Source organism: Seriola lalandi, unplaced genomic scaffold, assembly GCF_002814215.2.
Source record: "Seriola lalandi dorsalis isolate HSWRI2012SDOR001 ecotype SW California unplaced genomic scaffold, Sedor1 jcf7180002054677, whole genome shotgun sequence".
NCBI classification, from domain to species: domain Eukaryota; kingdom Metazoa; phylum Chordata; class Actinopteri; order Carangiformes; family Carangidae; genus Seriola; species Seriola lalandi.
Window position 1 is genome coordinate 208272 of NW_019525230.1, and position 22355 is coordinate 230626.

A 22355-nucleotide genomic window follows, 5' to 3' on the forward strand; every position below is an offset into this window, starting at 1 on the left:
TGTTCATGCTGATGTTAATGATATGCTAATGATGATGATAGCCTAAGTCCATTTCCTGTTGCGCTGATAAATTACATATGCATGTGTCGCCGACTTGCCAGGTAGCTCCTGCACTTGCGTTGTTATAAAAAGGTGAAACAGGGCGAGATAGAGACGCTGGAATTTCCTCACAGAGAGGAAGAAGCGACTATATATGTCACGTTTTCTCCCCACACAAGTCTCAGCGAGTTTGCATTTCAAGAGGAGAGTGAGGGGGGGAAGAAAAAGCTAATCAGAAAGGGGTGTTTTTTTCCTAATCCCAGCTCTGCTGAGGCGCCTTTTCTCCTCAAGAAAAATCTGTGTTTCTTTCGCACTGCCTCTGCAATCACTTGAAACCCCATTACAGACCATGTGACAGCATCAATTAAATTCACAATTATCACGGGGCAGACACACTCCAGCGTGAGAAAATATAGTAACATGGCATCGTCTGCAAAGCCTTTGTGTGTGTGTGTGTGTGTGTGTGTGTGTGTGAGTGAGAGAGAGAGAGAGTGTGTTGATCGAGAGCAGGAAACTGAGTCAGACAATTCACTACTCAAGAGTGTTTCTTGTCCTTTTTGGCAACTCTTGTGAACCTGAACGACTCTCCAAAAGCAAGATGCTCGAGTGAATATAAACTTAGATCTCTGACAGCATAAAGACGTTTCAATGGCCACTCCAAAAGCAGCCAATTAACAACTGCTAACAAACCAGCTGCTTGTTCTAAATACACAATGAGCTGTTTTTGATAAGTCTTCTAACAGTCTGAAATCAGAGGAAGTACTTATAAATATCCCTAGAAAAATTACACTGGGTGCTGCCACTGTGTCCACAAAGTTGGCCCGTAATTCATTATCAGTTTAGCAGCAGAGCCTTTGTCTCCCATTGACATCACAGATTAGAGTCTTGGCTCTTGTTTCCAGCTTTAGTAGAGATTTATCCAGACCAAACTGTCCGAGATCACACACACACACACACAAAAACAACACGAATCAGAGTTGCGGTGGATTTTTAAAGAGGCCACAGTTAAATAAAGAATCACACCTCCAGATATACATGGTTTGTGTGTGTGTTTGTGTGTGAATGTGAATGTGAACGTGAACGCGGTACAGTCGACTCGAAGGAGAGACACGTGTTGTGAGTCACAGGCAACTGTGGCTGCAGCTGATTTAGCCTGAATTTGGACTGAGCTGGATCTGGCAGGTGGAGCTGTTCTGGCCTGTACAGTCAATTTCTTCACGCTCTCCATCCCAGCTCTCTCTATTAAAGCACAATCAGGTCCCCGAGAGGCGAAAAAAACAAGGAAGCGTGTCCGCATTGATCTCTCTCTACCTATAGCACCGGCCTACACTGGAGCAGAGCAGGAGATTAAAAATTCATAAGCGTATTAAGATCTATAAGAGCATTATTCATGTGTGCCGTCACTGTCTAATACAGTAGGGTACTAATCATACGCATCTCTAGCCCAGCACACACACACACACACACACACACACACACACAGCCACAATAGCGTTCTGGGTGTACTCCAAGTGTCAGCACTATCATATGGGCATGTGTGTGGCCTGGCGTTGTTCCCTCCTTGAGTGCCATACAATGTGCTGGCATAAATACCTGCTTGACACAGCAGATTGGCACTAATGGCTTTACATGCAGCGCCATCTGTAAGCTGAACCATTAGCTCTTGCATCTTCTCCATGGCCACTAACAGTGGCTCGTCGCATTCACTTCAGAGCATCATCAGTTATAGAGCAAAGGCGAAAAAAAAAAAGAACAGGCAAATTGAATATTGGCTAATCATCGATGCACTCAAGGAGACTGTATACGAAGCTCTGCAGAGCTCTGCCCATCTGTGTGCACCTGGATATTAAAATCTAAAAACACAAAGCAATTTGGGCCATTTGGTCTATCGAGTGTGAGACACCTCCCGCTGAGCTGAAGCTCTTAACTACCAGCCCAACTTTGAGACACACACACACACACACACACACACACACACAAACGCTTCTTACTCTGTGGCTTCCAACAGCCTGCAGCAGTCACGCAGGGATCATTACTATTCATTTGCTCAGCAAACTGGCCACACAGGCTTATAAATTAGCTCATCTACCGCAGCTGGGTACTGAGACAGTTGGCACATGCTGAGGACTGAGAGCGCAGCCATTACAGTGCGGGGCTGCGAGACACCTTCTGTCCAGTCAACGTGACCTCCTCCACGCTCATCTGCTCACTCTTTCAAAGGAGGAGGGAGGGAGGGAGAGAGGGAGGGAGGGAGGGAGTGTGTGTTGGGCACTGGCGGTGAGACATGCCCAGTGTCTAATAAATTACATAGCAGAGCAATAGGCCTACAGCCCTGTGTGTGTTGTGCTGAGGGAGAATGCGGTGATAAATCCTGTCAAACCAAGTGTAAATCAGTCCGAATGAAACAGCATTAGCGGGACCTCTGACCATGAGGGAAGAGAGCTGACAGATCTGATCTACAGTGAAATGAGGGAGCACTCGGACTACTCTTGCTTTCTGCCTTGGGGGGAGGATCAATGGTAGGAGGAAAAAGTAAAGCTATTAATTCTCCGGGATATGTCAATTCCCATTGGCGGGGGCAGATTGGTAGTGATCATGACTTGCCCCATGGGCAGACGGGAGCTGAGGCTTTTCGCTGCGCCTCAGTTCACCATTGATTCATTGGAGTCTTTACGGCTACCTGGAACGCACCACATCGCAATGGAGTGATTGTAAATCAATTCCAATTGTAAGTTCATAGCACTGCACAGAAAAACTCTGAGCGCGACTGTGCGCTTAAATTACACTAACCACAAGCTGTGTACCTGTGTGGAGAAGCTATGGTTAAATAAGCCACGTGACAGACTAGAGTATGAAAGAAGTTTTTCTTTTTCCTTACCCGTCCGATGAGCACAGGTTCAGGCCCGGCGTATTCTTCGATCACGAAGAACTGGTTCCAGATCCAGCTCCTCCTGCTGCGAGAGCGCGGCCCCCTCCCCTGCGCGCGGTCACGCACCTCCTCCTTCACCTCTGACTCAGCTTTTTCAAACACGAGGCCCTTCCCGTCGTCGGGGACGACAGCTTGCATCCCGGCGTCTTTAGCGTCGCGGCTCCATTCGGGAGCTGGGTGGAGCTTCAGGACGTGACTGCTGTTGACAAGCTTCTTGTCTTCATCTGCGGGGTACTGAGCCGTGCTGAGTTCTGTTTGAGCGGTGTGAACCGACTCCGTTAATGGGTCTCTGCGGGAATCTGCTGCTCTGTTCCCCAGTCTTAATCCCAGGTGCTGCATTGTCAGCACAGACGGAGGAGAATCGTTTGTTTCAGAGGGAACGTACAGGGGGAGATGCTTTGCCGATATAAATGGTGGTTGCGTTTGGCTGATCACTACGTCTTCCTCGGGGCCGAGACTGACCTCGCTGCGAGGTGTTGACAGAACACGCACGAGGTGTTTGCTCTTGCTATCTCCATTATCTGAACCCCGCATTCCTAAGTTGTCCTGCCCTTTACTTAAAGATGGCTTGACTTCGCTTAGCGGATTAATACGAGTGTCAGCGCCCTGGTCTCGATTAAGATCTGGAGTGGTGACGGGGCTTACATAAGGAAATGCAGTCTGATTATCAAATCCAGTATGAGGCTGAGTGACAGCAGTATCTTGTCTGGGCATTTTCTGAGCCTCTAACTGTCCGTGATTAACGTCAATCAAATCTCTCTTCCTGCTCCGGCTGCCCTTGCTCGGAAAGTTCAAGCCGGGAACGCTCTGCATTTGGGAATTGACGATCCTGACTAAGTTCTCTTTTGATAGCAGCTTCAGGACGCCGTAGCTGCCGGTGAGGTTCAGCTTTCGGTTTGACTCTATGCTGAATCCTTTCCCTGGCACACCTGTGGTATGGACGTTCAAATCAGGTCTGCTCCTGGATCTAGAGCCTGATTTAAACCTGGTTTTATTGGAGTGTATATCGGGTTTGTGATGGATTGTGAACGTCGTCCCTGTCTTGATGGACTCAGCACTCTTGGTGTTGTTCTTTACCTTCTTCACATCCTGGTTTAACTCCTTGTTGTTGGCTAAAACGCGCGGAGTCGTTTCTTTCTTACTGACAGAGTCGACCTCGCGCTTGGGCTTGAAAGCTTGCCTCTCCTTGTTCGCCACAGATGGAGCGCCACGATTCGGCGACATCTTGGAATAAGAAAAAGACCCGGCGTCACCTGCCGGCTCACGATTAATCAGGTTCCTAAGAGTCACCACTGGCATTGCGTTTGCATCCACGCTCGCATCCCGTTGGTCCGCAGCTCTCACCATGTGCGATCCGCCCACTCCTCTCCTCCGTAGGATCTTACTGGCCGAGGCGTTTCCCGCGAGCCCCTCCCACAGGCACAGGGAAACCAGTAGAAGCAGATTTCTGGTAATCATCTTGTCTTGTGGCGAGATGTCCTAATTTAAGAGAGGTTTGCTGTGAGGCAGGCCTTGTTTTCCAGTTGTCTTCATTCTCCCCTCTGTTTTGCCTCTTTTCTTAATGCCCCCCTCCTCTCACTCTCCCATTCTGTGCCCTTCACACTGAGCTGGAGGGCAGGTGTCAGTCACTCCTCCTCTTCTGGTTTCTTTTTTTTCCACGCTGCCTAATATCTCCCTCTATCTCACCAAGCCGCTCGCTGCTGTTTTTTTCCCCGCTCCTCTTGCGAAGCGTCTCATTCAGTTTTCCACAGAGGGTTGAACACCCTGAGAGAAAAGATAAAGATAATTAAGTTAAAACTTTAATCATTGCGCTGCGTTAATTAAAAGTGGAGCGGCACAGACAGGTAGAACTCACAGACGAGCAGACAGGACAGACCTTTTAACAGAGCGGCAATCACATTTTCACAGGGCTTTTTGGGCCCAGAACACACATCCATTTATACCTTCATAATGACCCAAGTGTTTTTTCTTACATCTATTAGACAGACAGGGACAAAGTTATCATCATACTATTCTACATGGAAAAAAAAAAAAGATAGGATAACGCTATTAGAAATCGCTCTGAGCATTTATTAGTGAGAGCGACTGTCAAGGATTTCTGACTGCAGTGCAAGAAGGGGCCGGCTAGGATATGAAACTAGCTTCATATGGCTTTGATGTGTGATTAATTAGCTGGATTAATATTGTGCTTTGATCAGTCGGTTTGAATGTCAATACAGATGCAAGCCGTAGATGCAGATGCACTTTGTTGTGCGCGGCGCCTTTTCGAGCGATCTAAAAGGTTTCCTTGGCGTGTCTCTCATGCACTCGAGGCCTCAAGTGGAAATCCTATGCCAACTCAAAATGTCAGATATCAATCAGTGTGCTTGTTTTAAAAGATGAGAGCAGGCGCACTTCAGTAGTGTTTCAGTACCATCGGCCTCCACGTCTGACAAGTTCATAGCGTGACGATTTGCCAGACTGAATTAACACAAAAACCGTTTGTGCATGTTTGATTCAGAAAACTCCAAAATACTCTCAGTCCCTCGGAAAGACTGCATCCTACATTCCCCACAATGCAACGCAACAGTGTTTTTCACTAGAAATACCCTCTGCCCGGTAAACGCCCACATCTTTTAAACTCCACGTACTCACACGGTAACGTTCATACAGGACACAAATTAAAGGGATAACATGAATAAGTCATGCTCTATGCGGCACGTATGAAAATGCTGAGCAGGCGCAAGGGAAAGATCTAAGTGACTGAGAGAGGGTTCATTGTTGGGGCACGGGCTGACAGGAGCTCCAGTCACACAGACTTCTCAACCGGCTCGTGTTTCAGTAGGAACAGTGGCTAAAGTTACATCTGCGTTCAGATCTATGGGGAAGACATGAGTAGGCCTACACAGAGCTGGAACATGTGACGCGATATGTAAGAAAAACAGATGAGCAGCTCTTCCTCAGGTGAGCGAGGACGTTCGATGCAGTGAGGCGATCGTCCACAGTTACATAGAGAGGGATATTATAGTAGAGTTGCAACACATAAACCCCTTATTACAAAGATGGATGCACATTTGAGAGGTCACTGGTGCCAAAAACCATCTGCACTCATCTGGAGATGTGGAGAAAAGTGATATGGTCAGCTGAGTCCTTCTCCATATCCTCAACAAGTGGGCGAGTGCAACGGCCTGGATGTCTGACGCCTGCAGTGGGGGGGGGATCTGTCGGTCTGTTGTTGGGGTCATTTTGCTGGTATGGTTTCATCCAAAACACCAAATGAGGGGATATCTTTTGGAAGAATGGTGTCCGTGTGTCTTGCCTTGGGGAACTGTTGGGTTTCTCTCTATAATAACCTGTAACGTGCCTTGAGATAATGTTCATTATGAGGAAACATTATACAACTGTTTTTAACAGGCTGAATAATATTTATAAATGATGAATAGTTGGTGCACTGCCCCTTTAAATTCCACTTTCCTGCGGACAAAACTATCAAACTCTGTAAAAAACTCTGTTTCCAGTGTTTTACGTATTTTGTGAAACTTGTGTGTTGCGGGTTACGCGGTGCCACTTTGATCTCGTCCTGTGCAGCGTGCTGTGGTTTTCCTGGGTGTCTGACACATGCTCCGCTGTGGCGCAGACAGACCCTGTCAGCATATTCACTGGGGCATGACTGAAGATGGGATGTTCCTCCTGGAATACTCTTCACCCTTCTCTTCTCTCAGCTTCTCCTCAACGTCCTCAGCTTCCTCTCTCTCAGCCTCTCTGTCTATAAGCAAATCCTTTTGATGAACAGAATTTAAAAAAAAAAAAAGATTATCCACCCCCCCCTCCTCTGCACTCTCTTTTTCCCACCTCTCCCACTCGCCACCTGTCTCTATCTATCTCCCTAAATCTCCCTCTATCCCTTCTCTTTCACTCACTATTGTTTTAGCATCCTGTCCTCTCAGCTGCTCGTTCCTATATCCTCTTTTCCTCTCTCTCATCCGTGTCAATCACGGCCCTGTCACTGCGTCCCTCACCCTCTGTGCACTTTGAAGCTTCAATCAATCAACCAATCTCCGTCCTCGGCCTCGCAACATTGGAAGTGACAGGTGTCTCGCTGGCTACCATCTTGACGACAGGCTACAACACCATAATTGTGAATGTAAATCCGGTCGTCAAATGAAATAAAATGCTGCGAACGGGATATATCCACGAGTTACGCAAGACCGGCTGCAAAACGTTGGACAGATTTTACAGAATAAGTTATATATAAGCGTCACACAGGCCATTATAGCGGATGAGAGGCTGGGTTCGGCGGCGCGTTATCTCGAATGTACAGCATGAGGAGGTGATTGGGGTGAATTCAATGACAGAGCTCCTCTCTCTCCCAGAGGAACTTATCAGCTGGGAGTTTGATGGCCAGGCAATCATTGCCACGGGCACCTTGTTAACAAGCCTGGGGCAGGTGGCGGGATGCAGGGCAGAATATCAACATGGTACTGACGCCAGCTGAGCACAAATTTATAACATTTTTTTGTGTGGGAGGTTCTGTCAGCGTGAGGTTCTTTGAAGCACTGAAGCAGGAATATATAAAAAATAAAAAATAAAACGCTTTTATTCTTCAATTCTTTTATCTTTCACACCATTTTCAAGGCCGAACTTTCACTCAGAGCAGAGTTAAGTCATTTCTGTAACGTCCTGATCTGTGTCACAGCCTTTCACATTATACCGTGCACCTTTGGGGAGAGCTGCGGTAATGGCATTACCCTGGGTGCACCGGCCTGTACAGCAGTAAGTAAAGATAATTGGGTGCTCTGATTTAAAGCACAAGGGAGCTCGTATTTCCTCATTAGAGATTTATATAAAGTAATAGTACGGCAAAATTGTTGTTTTCATCCTTGTGGAACCAGCGAGGATCAGGATGGAGTTTTCACCCATAGCCTTTATGTACCGTAGCGCAATTTCACAAAGAGTAAATAGAGATGACAGGATGCTACACTGTGTAGCTCCAGGGAGCTCTCACTTCCTAATTAGAGTTTTATGAAATGTATAGTTGAGGTAAAGAGTTTAAACCGAATGATTGTAACTGTACTGGATTTCTTTGTGATTTCTGTTGCACCTACAGCAAGTTTCTCAGTGAACTGATTAATTGGAGCCATAAATATCTTAATTAATTTCCCCTTACTGGTCCCATCCCAGCCTAAAACTCAAATGATCTTTTGGATCGTTAGCATTGGAGGCAGATCCTCACCATCGATTGCGAGCTGTCACCAACTTAACGAGACTGAAAATTTTAATTACGATTCACCTCCTCGCTTGCTGTCTATCTTCTTTTTCCTCTCGGTAACCCTCCTGTCCAACAGGCAAACGCAGACAATCGCGCCACCACGGCAGCAGCACACCCACCCACACACACACACACACACACACACACACCCTCTCCACAAAAATGAACCACTGCACACGTATGTTGACAATACATTCTTCCAAAAATGTATTTACTTATGTATAGCCAAAAAAAAAATCCCTGGACTCACAAAGCCACATTCATCCACCTTCTCAAATGCACATTCATGGCGACACACACAACCTCCCCGAACACACACAGAACTCCTCCTCTCACCACTTATATCTGCCCTAGTAAGAAAAATAGAGAAAGCTCCGGGGACTGCTTCAGTGGACGCAGTGAAGTCAAAGAGAAAAAAAGGGAGCACTCTCTCACACCAGGAGGAAGGGGAAGAAACAGCCACCCCAAAAGAATTATGCATGGGGTAAAAGAAAAAAGAAAAAAAGGGAAAGCTCCGGAAAAGAGACAGAGGAGGAGTAAAAGCAGGGGAAGTTTGGTGGAATGGGTTGTGGATGTGTGTAAGCATGCGTGTGTGAGAAGAGGACGGGCGGTGCAGAGGGGGCAGCGTGAGGAGGAGGACCGGGTCCCTCTATAGAAGACTGACCGAGTAGTTTTTAAGTGCAAAGCGCCGTAAAGCGGCGCCGTCCTCGCCTTGAACCCTGGCAGATAAAAGCAGATCTGTCAGTGTGTGAGGAGGTGAAAAGCAGCGGGGGCTTTCGTCTATTAATGTATGAAAACCTTCTTCGCCAGTGTCCCCGGCCTCGTCTCCATCTCAGCCTTACTGATGCACTGACAGCAGGTGCTATCCTCCCAGGGGAGGCTATATCGCTTCAACCTATGGACATTAGATAATTCCCCAGAGGGGGGAGGTTTGCAGGGGAGGAGGAGGGAACAACAGCAGGTAAACAATGTGACAACTGTAAAGAAAAGAAAAAATAAAACAGCAGTATGAATTTAGAGTTTTGCATGGCAGAAGAGCTGTGAAATTCAGTCCACTTATGGGTGGCTGTTTGCCTATTGCTGAGATTAAGACTTAAAAGACTCAGTGTAACAGAGCAGCGACAGGGGGTTTTGGATTTGCTTGGCTTTCAGCTAGATCAATGAGGTTACATTAAATGGCAAGAGTCAGAGGCTTGTAGAAAACATCCAGCGAGAGCGATGCGTTTCAAACCACAGCATGTGCACGCAAAAGAGAAAACATGAGGGACGTTAAAAGGTCCGACATCGTTAGACGCCATTTTTACAATAAGGCGCAGGACTGAGCTACATTTTCAAAACTGCAGCTATTCATCAGTCAGCAACAGACGGAACAGCACGGCCATGTTTGTAGTGCAGTAGCTGAAACGCCGTGGCAAAACTCTAACCCTGTGAGATCATGAAAGTAGCTTTGAAGTAGCACACCACTGCCGGATAACAGGTCAAAAAAATAATGTTTGTATTTCTCCGTCAAGGTTTGAAGTCTGTGTGACGGAGCACTGGAGTCATGAGCTAGCTAGCAGAGTTAGCGGTGTGTGAGCCGTTTCTGTAACCCAGCTAATGTTGTTTGGTCCTTTAGCTTAATGTTGTGTGTTGTTTTGTAACAGTATTTGTTTTGGCGTAATGTAATTTAAAATCTCACTATTCTACATCATTATGAATAAAGTATTTTTCCAAGGGTGAAGTCAGATGTATCTTTTAACTCCTCACGCTAACAGTCAGCTAATGTAAATCTTGTCTGTTGATGCAGTTAGCTAACTGGCAGCTACTGAACGTCAACATCTAATCTCTACATAAAAAACTAGTTTGTGCGGTGCCGCCTCTTTTAATTTATCAATGTGTACTTTTCCACTCACTAAACAAATGAACCGCTTCCAGCAGAGCAAATGCAAACCCCTCCTCTGCCGCTGCTGCTGCTTTATCTTAGGCTACAGTATATAAACTGTGAGAGCTGCCATAAAGATCAAATAAATCTCGACAGGACACAGTCCAGAGAATCACAATGCCAGCAGAAGTGCCAATAGGTCACGACAGCGACAACATTTGTGGCCCATATTTTACTGCCTTGGCAAGAGTTCAAGTGGTCCTGAGTCTGATTTGTCTGGTCGTAAGGTAAAGTGCTGGCTAAGAGCGTGTGGGTATACCAGCTGTGACAGCGCTGACCCACTGAACGCCTGTGATTTACTGCTCCTCATTCAGGCCTTTCAAAAATATAAATAATGCATGGATATTAGAGTGTATGCATTATTGGTAAAAAGGCAGGAATTCATACTATGTCAGCCATCTGCTGTACACAGTGATAAATAAAATATACACAAAATTACCTAATTTTACTCAAACTTTTACAACCCTCTCAATATAGGAGAAATAGAATTTATAATCATTCATATTTGTTGGTAAAAACTGAGACAAACCCAAGACAGACAATACTGTAAATGTGTGTGGGCAGTCTGGTGAATAGTCCTGAATGCTTTCCCTTTGTGTGTTTTGCATTTTATCCAACATGGAGCTAAAGCGTCACAGGACTTGTTGAAGAGATAATATCGAAATATTCAGTGTAGGATTGTATTTTTATAATAAATGTGTTCCTGATGTGTGCGTACATTAAGATACAAATAGGAGGCTGACAAAGTGCAGCGATTAGTCACTTCCAGATGGCGTCAGACTGTCTCCAGCTGACCTGCGGATGCTGGTGTGGCAGAATACTTGCGATGCCGTGAGTTGGCACAGCCTCGTTTCCCAGATCAGCAACACTGGGCGTTAGTGCTTGTGTGAATGTAAAAGGCTTTTTTCTTACATCAAGCCTAAAGAACTGTAAATAATTTGTTGGTGGGTAGGAACCTTCCTTTTTAGTGTTGACAGTCGGAGAGCACACTTTTAATGACTGAGTAAATGCATAAAACAACACAGTGGTTGACAGGTAGATTGTGATATCATTAGAGTCCACTACCACCATCAGAACATCCTGTACTAAAAAAAAAAAAAAAAAAAAAGAAAGAAGAAATCCATCATAAAAATTCCTTTTCAAAGCACATGTTGCAGTTTGAGTGGAAAAGGCTCAGTAAGAGAATAAAAAAATTTAAAAAAAAAACATTAAATTGGGATGATAAATGATGTGGCGGACAAGAAGTGTAAACTCTGCAGGGAGAGCTGACGGGTAGTCAACTTCATAAAAGTGAGATGAACTTCTGCTGAGCCGTTCTGAGCTGAAACACAACTGGATTATTAAATAATTTTTACTCTCTTTCCTCTTCAACACCACCCGCTGTATGATTCGGTCCAATCCGTGCTGACATGCAAATTCTCTCTACAGTATCATTAGCCCGGCCTTTAATTAATCACCTCTATTACATTCTCATACATACAAATTACTGGTCCTAAAACCAATTTAATTTAGCTTTGGTCATGTCTGTTTTTCAGAGGTAGTACAGCATTTTGCACGAAACACAAAGGTTGATTTTATCTCAAATGGAGTCCGACTCTGAAGTTATAAGCGCAGTCATTTTTCTGACTTATTAACACCAGTACTGATGTGAAATCTTTGAATATAACAATGAAAGATAATGATCTACTCAGGGAGCTTCTGACTACATCGCATAGAGACTGCCAATTATTATTATGTCACTGAACTATAACATCATCTGACATCTCTCTAACTTTAGGCCCCCGTGACAAGTTCCAGGAGATGATCAGCTTCAATGATCTTCAAGCACAAAGGTCAGGGCATGTTTTTGTGGCGGGCAGCTCATCTGGTTTGAGCCAATGTCTTTCTAGGTGGGTGCTCAGTCTGCCTTTTTCTGAACGGTGAGTCATCAGCTGCCAAAGCAGTTACCGAAATTACACCTGATGCCTATCAAGCCTGTCTCTCTTCCTCTTCCGCCTGACTGCATGTGCAACATCAAAAAGCTATCTGATCCTTTCAACACACTGGCTGACATTTCCGCAAAAGTCCCCGGGTGTTGCAGATGGACTTTGTCTCCCCATACTGTGGCGTGTGTGTGTGTGTGTGAACAGTATGTGTAAGTGTGTATTAAGATTTGTGTGAGAAAATGAGGAAAGATTTTTTTTTTTTTTTCATGCGGACTGCTGGAGAAAGTTTGTAAGGAAATTGCCCACTGAAGGAGCCTGTTGGCAGGAAAAAGTCAGCTATCATCTCAGTGAGCCACAAACTATACTGAAGGTTCCTAACAGCACGTCATCGGGACAAGAGAGGCGAGCAGTGCTTGACCACTTAAAGCTAAAAATACACGATACAAAACTGAAACGGAACCAGAGCGGGAAGCGTTCTGTCCCGTAAAGGTTCTGATATTGTTTGTTGGATGTTTGTATCCATCAGTCTACTCTTGTGTGAGCAGTGAGTTGTTGTCTCCGGAGGGTTGACTACCAATGGGAGCAGCAGTTTTTGGACATTTGCAGGTAACCCTGGGTTCCTGTTACAGGTGACACGCTTTAGCTAGCTACAGACCGGTGCAGGTGTCAAGCTGCCCTTGACTCAGCTTCCACTGTTCTAGGATCAGTTATGATGTTTTACACACACACACACACACACACACACACACACACACTCACACACACACACACACACTATGAAATTTAAGTACATGAATAGTACAAGGGCTTTGTCGCCCCAGCTGTACCCCAGCAGAGTTACAGCACTGCACCTTTAAACATTGGTACATTCTTGTACCTACTTGTCTGTACCTCTAAAAGAACATTTCTGCAATCCTACTAACAAAAACATACCTTTATGTCCTGGTACAAAAACATACCCAGTGAAAAGGTACAGAATTGCTACCTAATGAGGTACATGTGCAGATGAGTGTGGAAATTGTACTTGTGCATTAGCAAATTACTTCTTAGAAAAGTCTTTCTTTCTTCCTAAATGCTGAGAGGCAGCAAGTAAACGTGCAAACTACACTGTGATTCATCATCTCAAATCAATACAAGCTGTCTTACTAATCACGTTGGTCATCGTTTGACAGCTTGATGAGGAGTTGGGGTTTATCGTGGAGCAGCTTTTAATAACTCCTTCGGCATTAAAGTTCTCACAGATATATTGTGTTGTTTCTTTAGTCGGTTCTGCGGCTGTGCTTGCCCGTCTGTAAAAGTCATTGCAAGCCACTGGTTAATAATCAGGTTAATAAAGTTAGTCCTTTATTTGAAAGGGAAGTGCTTCAGTGCACAGCACTTAAAGATGTTTTGTATGAGGTTTATTTCATGACACCCTTTCCCTCCACCTCTGCTGTTTAACTTTCAAGGGCGTCCCTTTTCTAGAAGCACTGCGCTGGACAAAAGGCTGGTGGAGAGGACACGGCAAGGTGGGAGAGGGTCATTTCAGAGATGAATAAACACTACAAACCCAAGGTTGTTGGTGATAATATGTGATGCATTGCTTCGGAGGAGATGGCACATTGCAGAATAAAACCAAGGCCACTGGCCAAGAAAGCAGGTGAATAATGACACTCGATATTCCACTTTAATCGGCCCGATTCTTTTTTCAATTTACATTGAAGGATCACTTTCATGTTTATCTCCCATCCACGCAGACTGAGAGTGAAAAGAGGCAAGATGGAGCAGACTTACTCTTAATGGCTGTTTAATACAATCAATAACCCTCTGCTGTGCAATAAAAAACTTTCTCTCAATGTGTTCTCTTCAGCTGTTCAGGGTTTTGGTCTCTACTAATATTCCCTGGTGAGGCTAGTTGCAATAATATAATATTTTGATTATGAAATGGCTTTTGTTGGAAGTGTTTGGTTTAAGTTTTTTGGTATATTTCTGTGGGTTAGGGTTAGGACTGCAAGCTTGACAAATATTCCTTTACATCTAAAACATATTTACCACACGTTTGCCTCCCAGCAAATGTAAAGCATCTACAGCCACACTATCAACTCTGTGAGGCTGTACTTAAGGCATCAGTATGCGTCAAACAAACTGCTTATCGGCCTGTCAAACAGCATCTGAAACGTCCATCAAAGTTTGTAACTTTCAGAAACAAACAATCTGACAAGGACGTCCTCTACATGCAGCAGTTGGCGACGAGCGCCGAGGTGAAAAAGTTGCCAGAATCTGAATTTCTCTCTTAAGCTCTCTTTTCCTTTTTCACACAATTACTATTATTAGTCACTTTTGGTGTGTACAACCAAATACAACACCTTTGATGCCTTCCATGAGAGACTGACGGAAAGCAGGCAGAATATTACTTTAAACTAAACGCTATGTGATGTTATATAATGTGCAGATATAACATTTACTGACGCTGATTAGAACGTCGTTACTTTTGCAGGTATTTAGTTCATTTCAGTTCATCCTGTGGGAAACATGCATGACAAATTTTATGGCAATCCATCCAATTGAAATTTTACTCTGAACCAAATAATGTCAACCTGCTAGAGGTATTATTGTAAAAAGTCAGGAAGTCATCAGGATAAATCTTGTACTAACCATGAATTTCTGTTCAGTAGTGGAGCTGGTAGATGTAGAAATCTCCCTGGATTATTCTAACCTGCTGATGGTGATAAAAGTCATTGAATCATCCTTTGCGGAGTATGAATGTTAAAAATCCAATCGGTTCATCCAGCTACTATTTGAACATATATTTCAGTCTGGATCAAAGAGGAGGAAGAACCTCCCAACTAACCACCCAACAGAACAACTGACCGACTAAAAAGAAACCTGAAACCTAGAAAACCCTAGAAATCTGCTGCTAGCATGGCTAAAATAATAATGAGAACAAATAGCTTCTGCTTGGAACCACTTCTCCCTTTAAACCAAAGCTTGTTGTTGAAAAGCACTAAACCGCCGTCCATCTTTTATATTTCAGAATACACAGTATAGCCGTGTCCAAATTCAAGGTTACATCTGAAGACTGATTGCGTCACAGTGGCGTGACTTGGTTGTCCCATTCGGAAAGTTTGTTTAAATGCGGCCAAGAAATGCGACCTTCCTTTCCTTGCCAACAAGTACTCCGACAGGTGGATCCTCAGTGGCCCAACCTATCCCAAGAATTACTGCACGCCGGTAATAAAAATAATATGGCAACAAACACGCGGACAGAGAGACGAGGATTACACTTTAAAATGTAAGTATCGGGTTTCAGATCAGTTCAAGGGCTAACTGTACAACTGTTAATAAACCAAGGGCCATATAACCTCAAATCTTTGTAAAAGAAAAAAAAAAAGGGCAACAGGTTGCTAGGCAACAGGAAGGGTTGAAAAGGGCAAAGCACTCTTTGATTGAACTACTTGTTACTACTTGAACTACAATTCATACACAGATGAGGAGTCCCAGGTTGCTTGGTGCATCATCCAAAAAGATTTGGATAAACTGATATAACGTTCATATAATCCATATAATTCATGCACTGAACTTTAATTTTCACTAATGTCCCCGGGGTCCCACTTTAGGACCCCTGGCGGCCCGTCACTCACTCTTACCGGAACCTCTGCTCCACCAAATCAAAAATATGACGCAGTTCTCCTTTTGCTCACATCTGTCCAACACAGACTCGCTATCAGTGCTTTGTCAGAAGTATCTTTCCCAAGGATGTTGTTGTGTCCTGTTTCCTTATCGTCGCCGGCTGCGTTCACGCCTCTGCTGCGCAACTTGAACATTGTGTGACCACACGGGCCTGGAAGCCTGTACCGTCACAGCAGTTAATCCCCCTCGTCGAAGTCACCAAGTCCCAGCCTTATTAGCATATACACCCACCCCTCCCCTCTTTGTATGACTTTCATGCTCCCTAGGTCTTCTCCTGCTCCTGACACCAGAACTGACAGTGTATTTTTGTAATTCTAATGACGTCGCCAACAATCTCAAATTCATTTCACTTTTGTCTCACTCTATTTGGGTCACTTTGTTGTTTTGTTTGTTTTCCAGCGGCTCAGGGCGACGGAGCAGATTGCAGCATGTTTAAGTCGCTATCTCGAGCAGGTTAGAGCACGGTGTCACCTTGGATAAAGGATGCGGGAATTAAAACAGAGTGCAAGATGTTGTGCAGCATCCAGTAAAGCATCAGTCGCGTAGCAGATGTTTCCTTTTCAGCTCTGCTGTGTAGGCAAGGAGTTCACTAGCTTCCCTTTTCTTTACTTTCCAGTAATATTTGTGGCGCCGTTGTTTTTGTTATTGGGACCTTATTCCATGCTAGTTCAAAGACGTACAAAGAGGCTGTGGGAGGATGTTAAGAGAAGATTTCCAAGCTGCTTTTGCCCGTCTTCGTGGTGTGTTGCAGGACGATGTAGGAGATCAAAGTTTGGCAGTGTTATATTTTCAGGGCGATTTTTTCTGCGGGGCACCTTCATGCTGTGTAATGTTTGGTATGTTCTGGAGCCGCTCCAGCGCTGGGACTATAAATTCTGTTTAAGACTTTAGGGGCAGACTGACACACAGTCACACCACAAACAGAAATATCCTCTCAAAACACGCACCATCACCTCACACCAGTCCCTACATCAAAAAAACAAAAACAAATGGAGTCTTTTCAAGGTCATCTCTTCCTCGGCGAAGGTGCAGTAATCTTCCCACCTCCAGCGTGTGAGGGCACATAGGTGGGAGTCGAGGTCGCCCTCCAACTTGCGCCCTGGAAAACCGATCCTCGGGGATGGAGATAGCAAGCATCAGACGGTGAAGACCTCAAGGAGAGAATCCCCTCCTCCGTCCTCCCTTTGTCTCTAATGTGGAGCGGGGATAGCAGGGGCCGCTGTGTTTAGAAAAACCCTGTGTTTCGCCCATAAAAACCACATCTATGGCCGTGGAGAAGCTTACACTGTAATCCTGCATGACGGATTGAGTCTGCCACTGCAGCACTCTCCCTCTCTTTCTTTTCCCTCCTCTGTTTCCAGCAGAAACTTCCATGGCAGCGGGGTGTGTGCTTCAGTGTGTGGGCACATACATTCGTCAAAACACAGCGTAATGTGTGTGTGTGCGGGCACGTATATGTCCGTATAATATGTGCGCATATATCTATGTTTGTGCTTTTTATGCATTCCTTCCCTCACCCCCTTCCTCTCTTAGAAAAAAAAACAAAAAAAAACAAGTACAGGAGCCTATAGCTGTGTATGTTGAGATTTTTGCACCAACAGTCAAGAGAGAGAATAAATAGATGTCAGTGGCAGGGAATGGAAAATAGGTTTCCATTTTTGCGAGTGTAAGAACAGAATGCAAAAGATCCCGTCTCACAGACTTGCACGGTACAAGAGAATGAATCCCAATGGGAAGTTTCAGTGGAAGCGAGAGCTGGAGAGGTATATAGATGACCTGGATTTTGTATCTGTACTCCCATGGCATGGATTACTGCGCACTGCTAGAAATGGCCTCTAATATAAAGGACATTTATGTGCTCACGGATCACTACTATTAGGACCCCTCTGAGCCTGATTTGCTGCTGTCTTTATCCATCCATCCTCTTGTCACTCTAGCTCTTTGTCTCTTCCCTCTCTCCCTGCGCATTCACTGTGTTTTTTTTTACCTCTCATTCGGTTTCATAATCCCCAACCACCATCACCACCACCACCCTCAACCTCTCTCTCTCTCTCTCTCTCTTTCTGTCTCTCTTACTGTCTCTCTGTCTCTCTCTCTTTGGGTATTAGGCATTCAAAGATCTTTCAGTGGCATGTGGTAGAAGTTATCACCCCATCTCTCTCCCTCCCTCACTCTATCTCTCTAATCTTCCTTAATCTTCCAGCCCAGAGTGAAGTGAGAATTAGTTTCTCACTCTCTCTCATCAATCTCTTGCACCTCCCCTTCTTCTTCTTTTTCTTCTATTTCCCCCCCCCCCCAACACACACACACACACACACACACTCACTCCTCTGGATCAACCTCGCCAGCTGCTTTCTTAATCCTCCTTCTTGCTCAGTTTGTCTCCCCTCTTCTCTATGGTCTCTTCTCTCATTCATGTCATCAACAAAACTGCAGAGGTCATTTCTGCTTTGCCCTTGTGTATGTCTCTCTCTCTCTCTCTCTCTCTCTCTCTCTCTCTCTCTCTCTCTTGTGCGCTTTCTCCTTTCATTTCCACCTGTTTTTTCTTTTCTTTTTTTCCGATAAGCTCTCTCTTCAAAAGGCTCTCGGGACTTCTGCATCAACCCAGCCTGTTAACCCTGCGTTGTGTCCTTACCTGCTCACCGTTCTTCTTGTGCAAATCCTAATTTTTCAAAAAGCTGCTTTTCATTTTTAACCTTTTTAGGGTTTGCATTGATGATTTTTGCCGATTGTACTGGACTGAATCTCAGCGTCAGACTCTACCCTTCAGAGCGCAGAACACCACTTATCACAACCATCAACAGCAGCAACAGTGTACACTGTTGGCAGGCTACAGCACCACAGAGAGGAATTAATAAAGTGCAGTTAAAGGCCGGGAGTGGAGACTGTCCCCTTCAGCACATCACCTCACAAACCCAAAAATATATCTTTTCAGCGCCACGGAGAACATCAACATCATAATACAAATATTTATGTACAATTCTGTGTTCTAATTTTCCACCATGCTCCATGTCAAGAGTTGTGTGTGTGTGGGGAAACACTCACTTCGTCCAACGTGCACCTGATGTTATTTTCAATTTCAAACCCCCAGTGGAACGCTTTACTTAAAAGCACAGACTGAGCTCAAGAGAAGCACAGCCGCAAATGCAATGCATGAGCAACCACCAGTGTAATTAGCTGCAGTTTTAAAAATATAAATATGTTGCTTTTTTTTTTTTTTCTAAGTTGTGCCAATAAAAGTCATTTGTGACTCTAAAAAAAACTCCTCCACTTAATTAGCAAAAGCACCTTGGCCAGGAAGTGCCACAGAGGGAAAATGAATGTGCACTAAATGCTCCTCATCTTGGATCGCCTCTGCTGCGCTGCAGAATTTTGATTCCCAGATCTTACTAATACCTACACTGGTACATTGAACAAGAACAAAAGCCATATTCAACGAGCGACATGGTTGACTAATTTACTAAGTTTCAAAGAAACGCTCTGATTGGGCTCGTATGCATAAGCCAGTGCGCCACACCGGAGCACTCTCATATACACTTTACAGTCCCAGAGGATGGAGGGCGACAAATGAGTATTAATTCCACTATTTCTCATTATCAGGGCGCCATTATCATGATGAATGTTATCCTGCGCGGCGGGAGCCCTCAGGATCGACAAAACAGAACGCTGTGTTTAAGGCTGGAAATTCTGTACGTTAACAAGTTATTTTCAAGTAGACAAAAGAAAGGAAGACTGAAGAGAAAAACTGCTTTTTAGTCCTGATCTTAACAGTAAAAGTGCCACTGAAAAATCATTCAATGCTCAACTGCAGCTGCTGCTTTTCAAACAAAAGGCACAACAGAGCTAAATGATTATATCATTTCAGCATGTTAACATGTCCACAATGACACTTTTAACATGTGGGTGTAATACGGTCTAACCCTTATTTTAGTTAGCATCCATATTAGCTCTAAAAATGAGCTAATTAGCACTAAACACCAAGTACAGCTGAGGCTGATGGGAATGTCAATAGCTTTCCAGTCGTTTGGTCATAAACCAAATCACTGGACAAAATGTTGAGATGATGATGCTGCTATAGATGAAATGTCAGTGGCTCACCAAAGAGATTGCAGTTCACCCCGAGGGGGGACACGAACATCTTTACCCAGTTTTCATTGCAATCTGAGAGTTGTTGAGATATTTCACATCTCACATCGAGATAAAGTGTCGGCCCGTAGAGCCGTGACGGTGACGTGGCTAAAAACACAACATGTACAGTAGCAGTCAAAAGTTTGGACACACTTTCACATGGGCCAAACCTTTGACTGGTGCTGTACATAAAGGTTGCAGCTATAGTAAAACGGGCTACATGTGCTGTTTGTTGAGTAAGTAACGATTAGAGTTGATCTGATTCTGATACTAGTAACTGAAATGCCTCCAATACTGTGTGAAATACTGGATAAGGAAGTTTATGCACCAATCTATTACCTGGTATGTATTGATAAACTTTACGGTTTCACACCCGGATAAAACGTCAGATACCCCATAAACCAGTTCTTCTTCGCTGCTCTTAAACAGCAGCCTACACAGGAAGTTGCGCAGCCACTGGCAGCTACAGTTATAGATCAGCCAAGGATTGATTTCTGGTTAAAAAGTGTAACATTAGCCACTGGCCGAGGTCACTAATAGGCGGACCGCGGCCCATGTCCAGACCCTGATGCTGTCTTATACGGACCTGGACCGTATAAGTGGTTTCCACTGTAACAAGAGAGACTCTATGGCATCATATTTGTTCATGTTTTACAAAGGCTTTAACCTGAGCCAGGCCACACAGCAACGACAGCAATCATATCAAATCCGAACATTAGCATTAGCTGTTAATTGGTACTCGGCCGATACGCAAGTTCAGGTATTCGTGAGGAAAAGATGCTACTGGATCATCCGTAGTAATACTATTCACAATAAAAGCACACATTCCTCTACTTCAGATAAATATTCCAAATCCTGTTTGAGTTATAAATGGGCCCCAGAGACCTTAATACTTGATGCCAGACCTTGCCAGTAGCCAAAATGTATCTCTTAGTTCCTGTCAACTCAATCTGTTCTGTCAGAGAAACCTTGAGCAAAGCCAAGGAACAACATGAGAGCAGACGTTCGGAGTCAGATAGAGGCAAAAGACATTAATGTAGAGAGGAAAAAAAGATTAGCAAGAGTGGGATAAACAGATAAAGAGACCACACACATGATGAAAAGAAACAAAGTTTAAAAAAAAAAAAAAGATAGAAGGACGAGAGGAGAGACTCACGTCTGGTAATCCCAGCTCCTCCTCCCCTTTGCTGCCCTTTTCTTGGGGAAAAAAAAAAAGAGGAGAAATGTGGGGAGTTAAGGCGAACGAAAGATGGATGAGAGACGAGACTCGCACTGAGCTAAAATTGATAAAGGCTGATTACAGTGTAGATGAATGCTGGGTCAGGTTACTGCCTTAATCAGGAGTGGATTTGCCGGCTGCACGGCATGTATTAACACAGTACAGCTTGAGGAGTTGGGTTAATTCAGCGCCAGAATGTTTTCGAGAGAGAAAGAGCTTTGGATAGTTTGTGCCGCTGAAATCGAAGAAGAGAGCTGGGCGCTAGTCATTAGCATGCATGCAACAAAGCATGAGAAATCACATTAATCGCAGGGAATGCTAATGGCAGTGATTGGCATAATCACAGCAACACGGGCGGAAGGGGTGAGACGACAGGAGGTCAGCCGTTTCTCTAGTTATTATTCTTTCATGTTATTCCACCCCTGCTGGTGTGGCCCCTCGATAAATAGCACCACTTTGTCTCACATCCTACTGTTGATGATGGCAGTTACGCCATATCCATAATCCTGACGCTTACCTAATATTGTGTTCTTTAGTCTAATTCCAACAACTTTTGTGATCAATTTTTCAAGTGAAAACCGACGGCATCATGACTCAACACCAGAACATCCCACATCATCGCCGCTTCACAGCTGCTACTATTTTTCAGTTCTCCCTTATTTATATAAGAACTGGATGGCAAACAGGCTTTTCTATGCATGTCTGTGTGTAGGCGTGAACACTGCACGATTGAGAACAGCTACTGCAATAACAAATGGACTGCAGGTTGCGTTCCCAGTGGTACGGTGGAGCTATATCCACAATCAAAGCAATTAACCTGTATACGTCTGCTGGGATCTCCGGCTGTGGGGGAGACCGGGTTTAACACTGTAACCTACCAAAGTCTAGCTGGTAGAGGGCATCTGTTCAACAAATCAGCAAAGCTACAGTATGTAATCACGTTTCACACCACGCTAATCACTTCAGCCTAATTTATCACTGCTATGAAAACAATCTTATGCGCTATTAAGGGAGAGCAGACAAGGAGGAGGAGGGGAGATGGAGAGACAGGAGGAGGAGGAGGAGGAGGAAGCAGAGCTGTGAGAAGGGAAACAGAGAGAGAAGAGGGGAAATAGAGAAAGCAACATTGTGAACATGTCCAAAAGGGCTCTGATTTGTCTAAAGCTCACTAATTCAATCTTGGAAATCCGATGGAGTGACTGAGCCATCCCCCTTGCCCTCCCTCCTCCTCGTCTTCCTCCTCCTCGTCTTCCTCCTCCCCCCCCCCCCCCCCCCCC

General features: G+C 44.6%; 1 protein-coding gene across 1 annotated transcript in view; it reads right to left on the reverse strand.

Moving 5' to 3' along the window:
* The window catches only part of cdh24b (cadherin 24, type 2b), a 139231-nt gene that overhangs the window by 83324 nt on the left and 33552 nt on the right, over positions 1-22355 (reverse strand). Inside the window, exon 2 of the mRNA XM_087178150.1 lies at positions 2918-4732. Coding sequence (XP_087034276.1) covers positions 2918-4426 — 1509 coding nt within the window. The 5' untranslated portion in view covers positions 4427-4732. The remainder of the gene's footprint in view (positions 1-2917; positions 4733-22355) is intronic.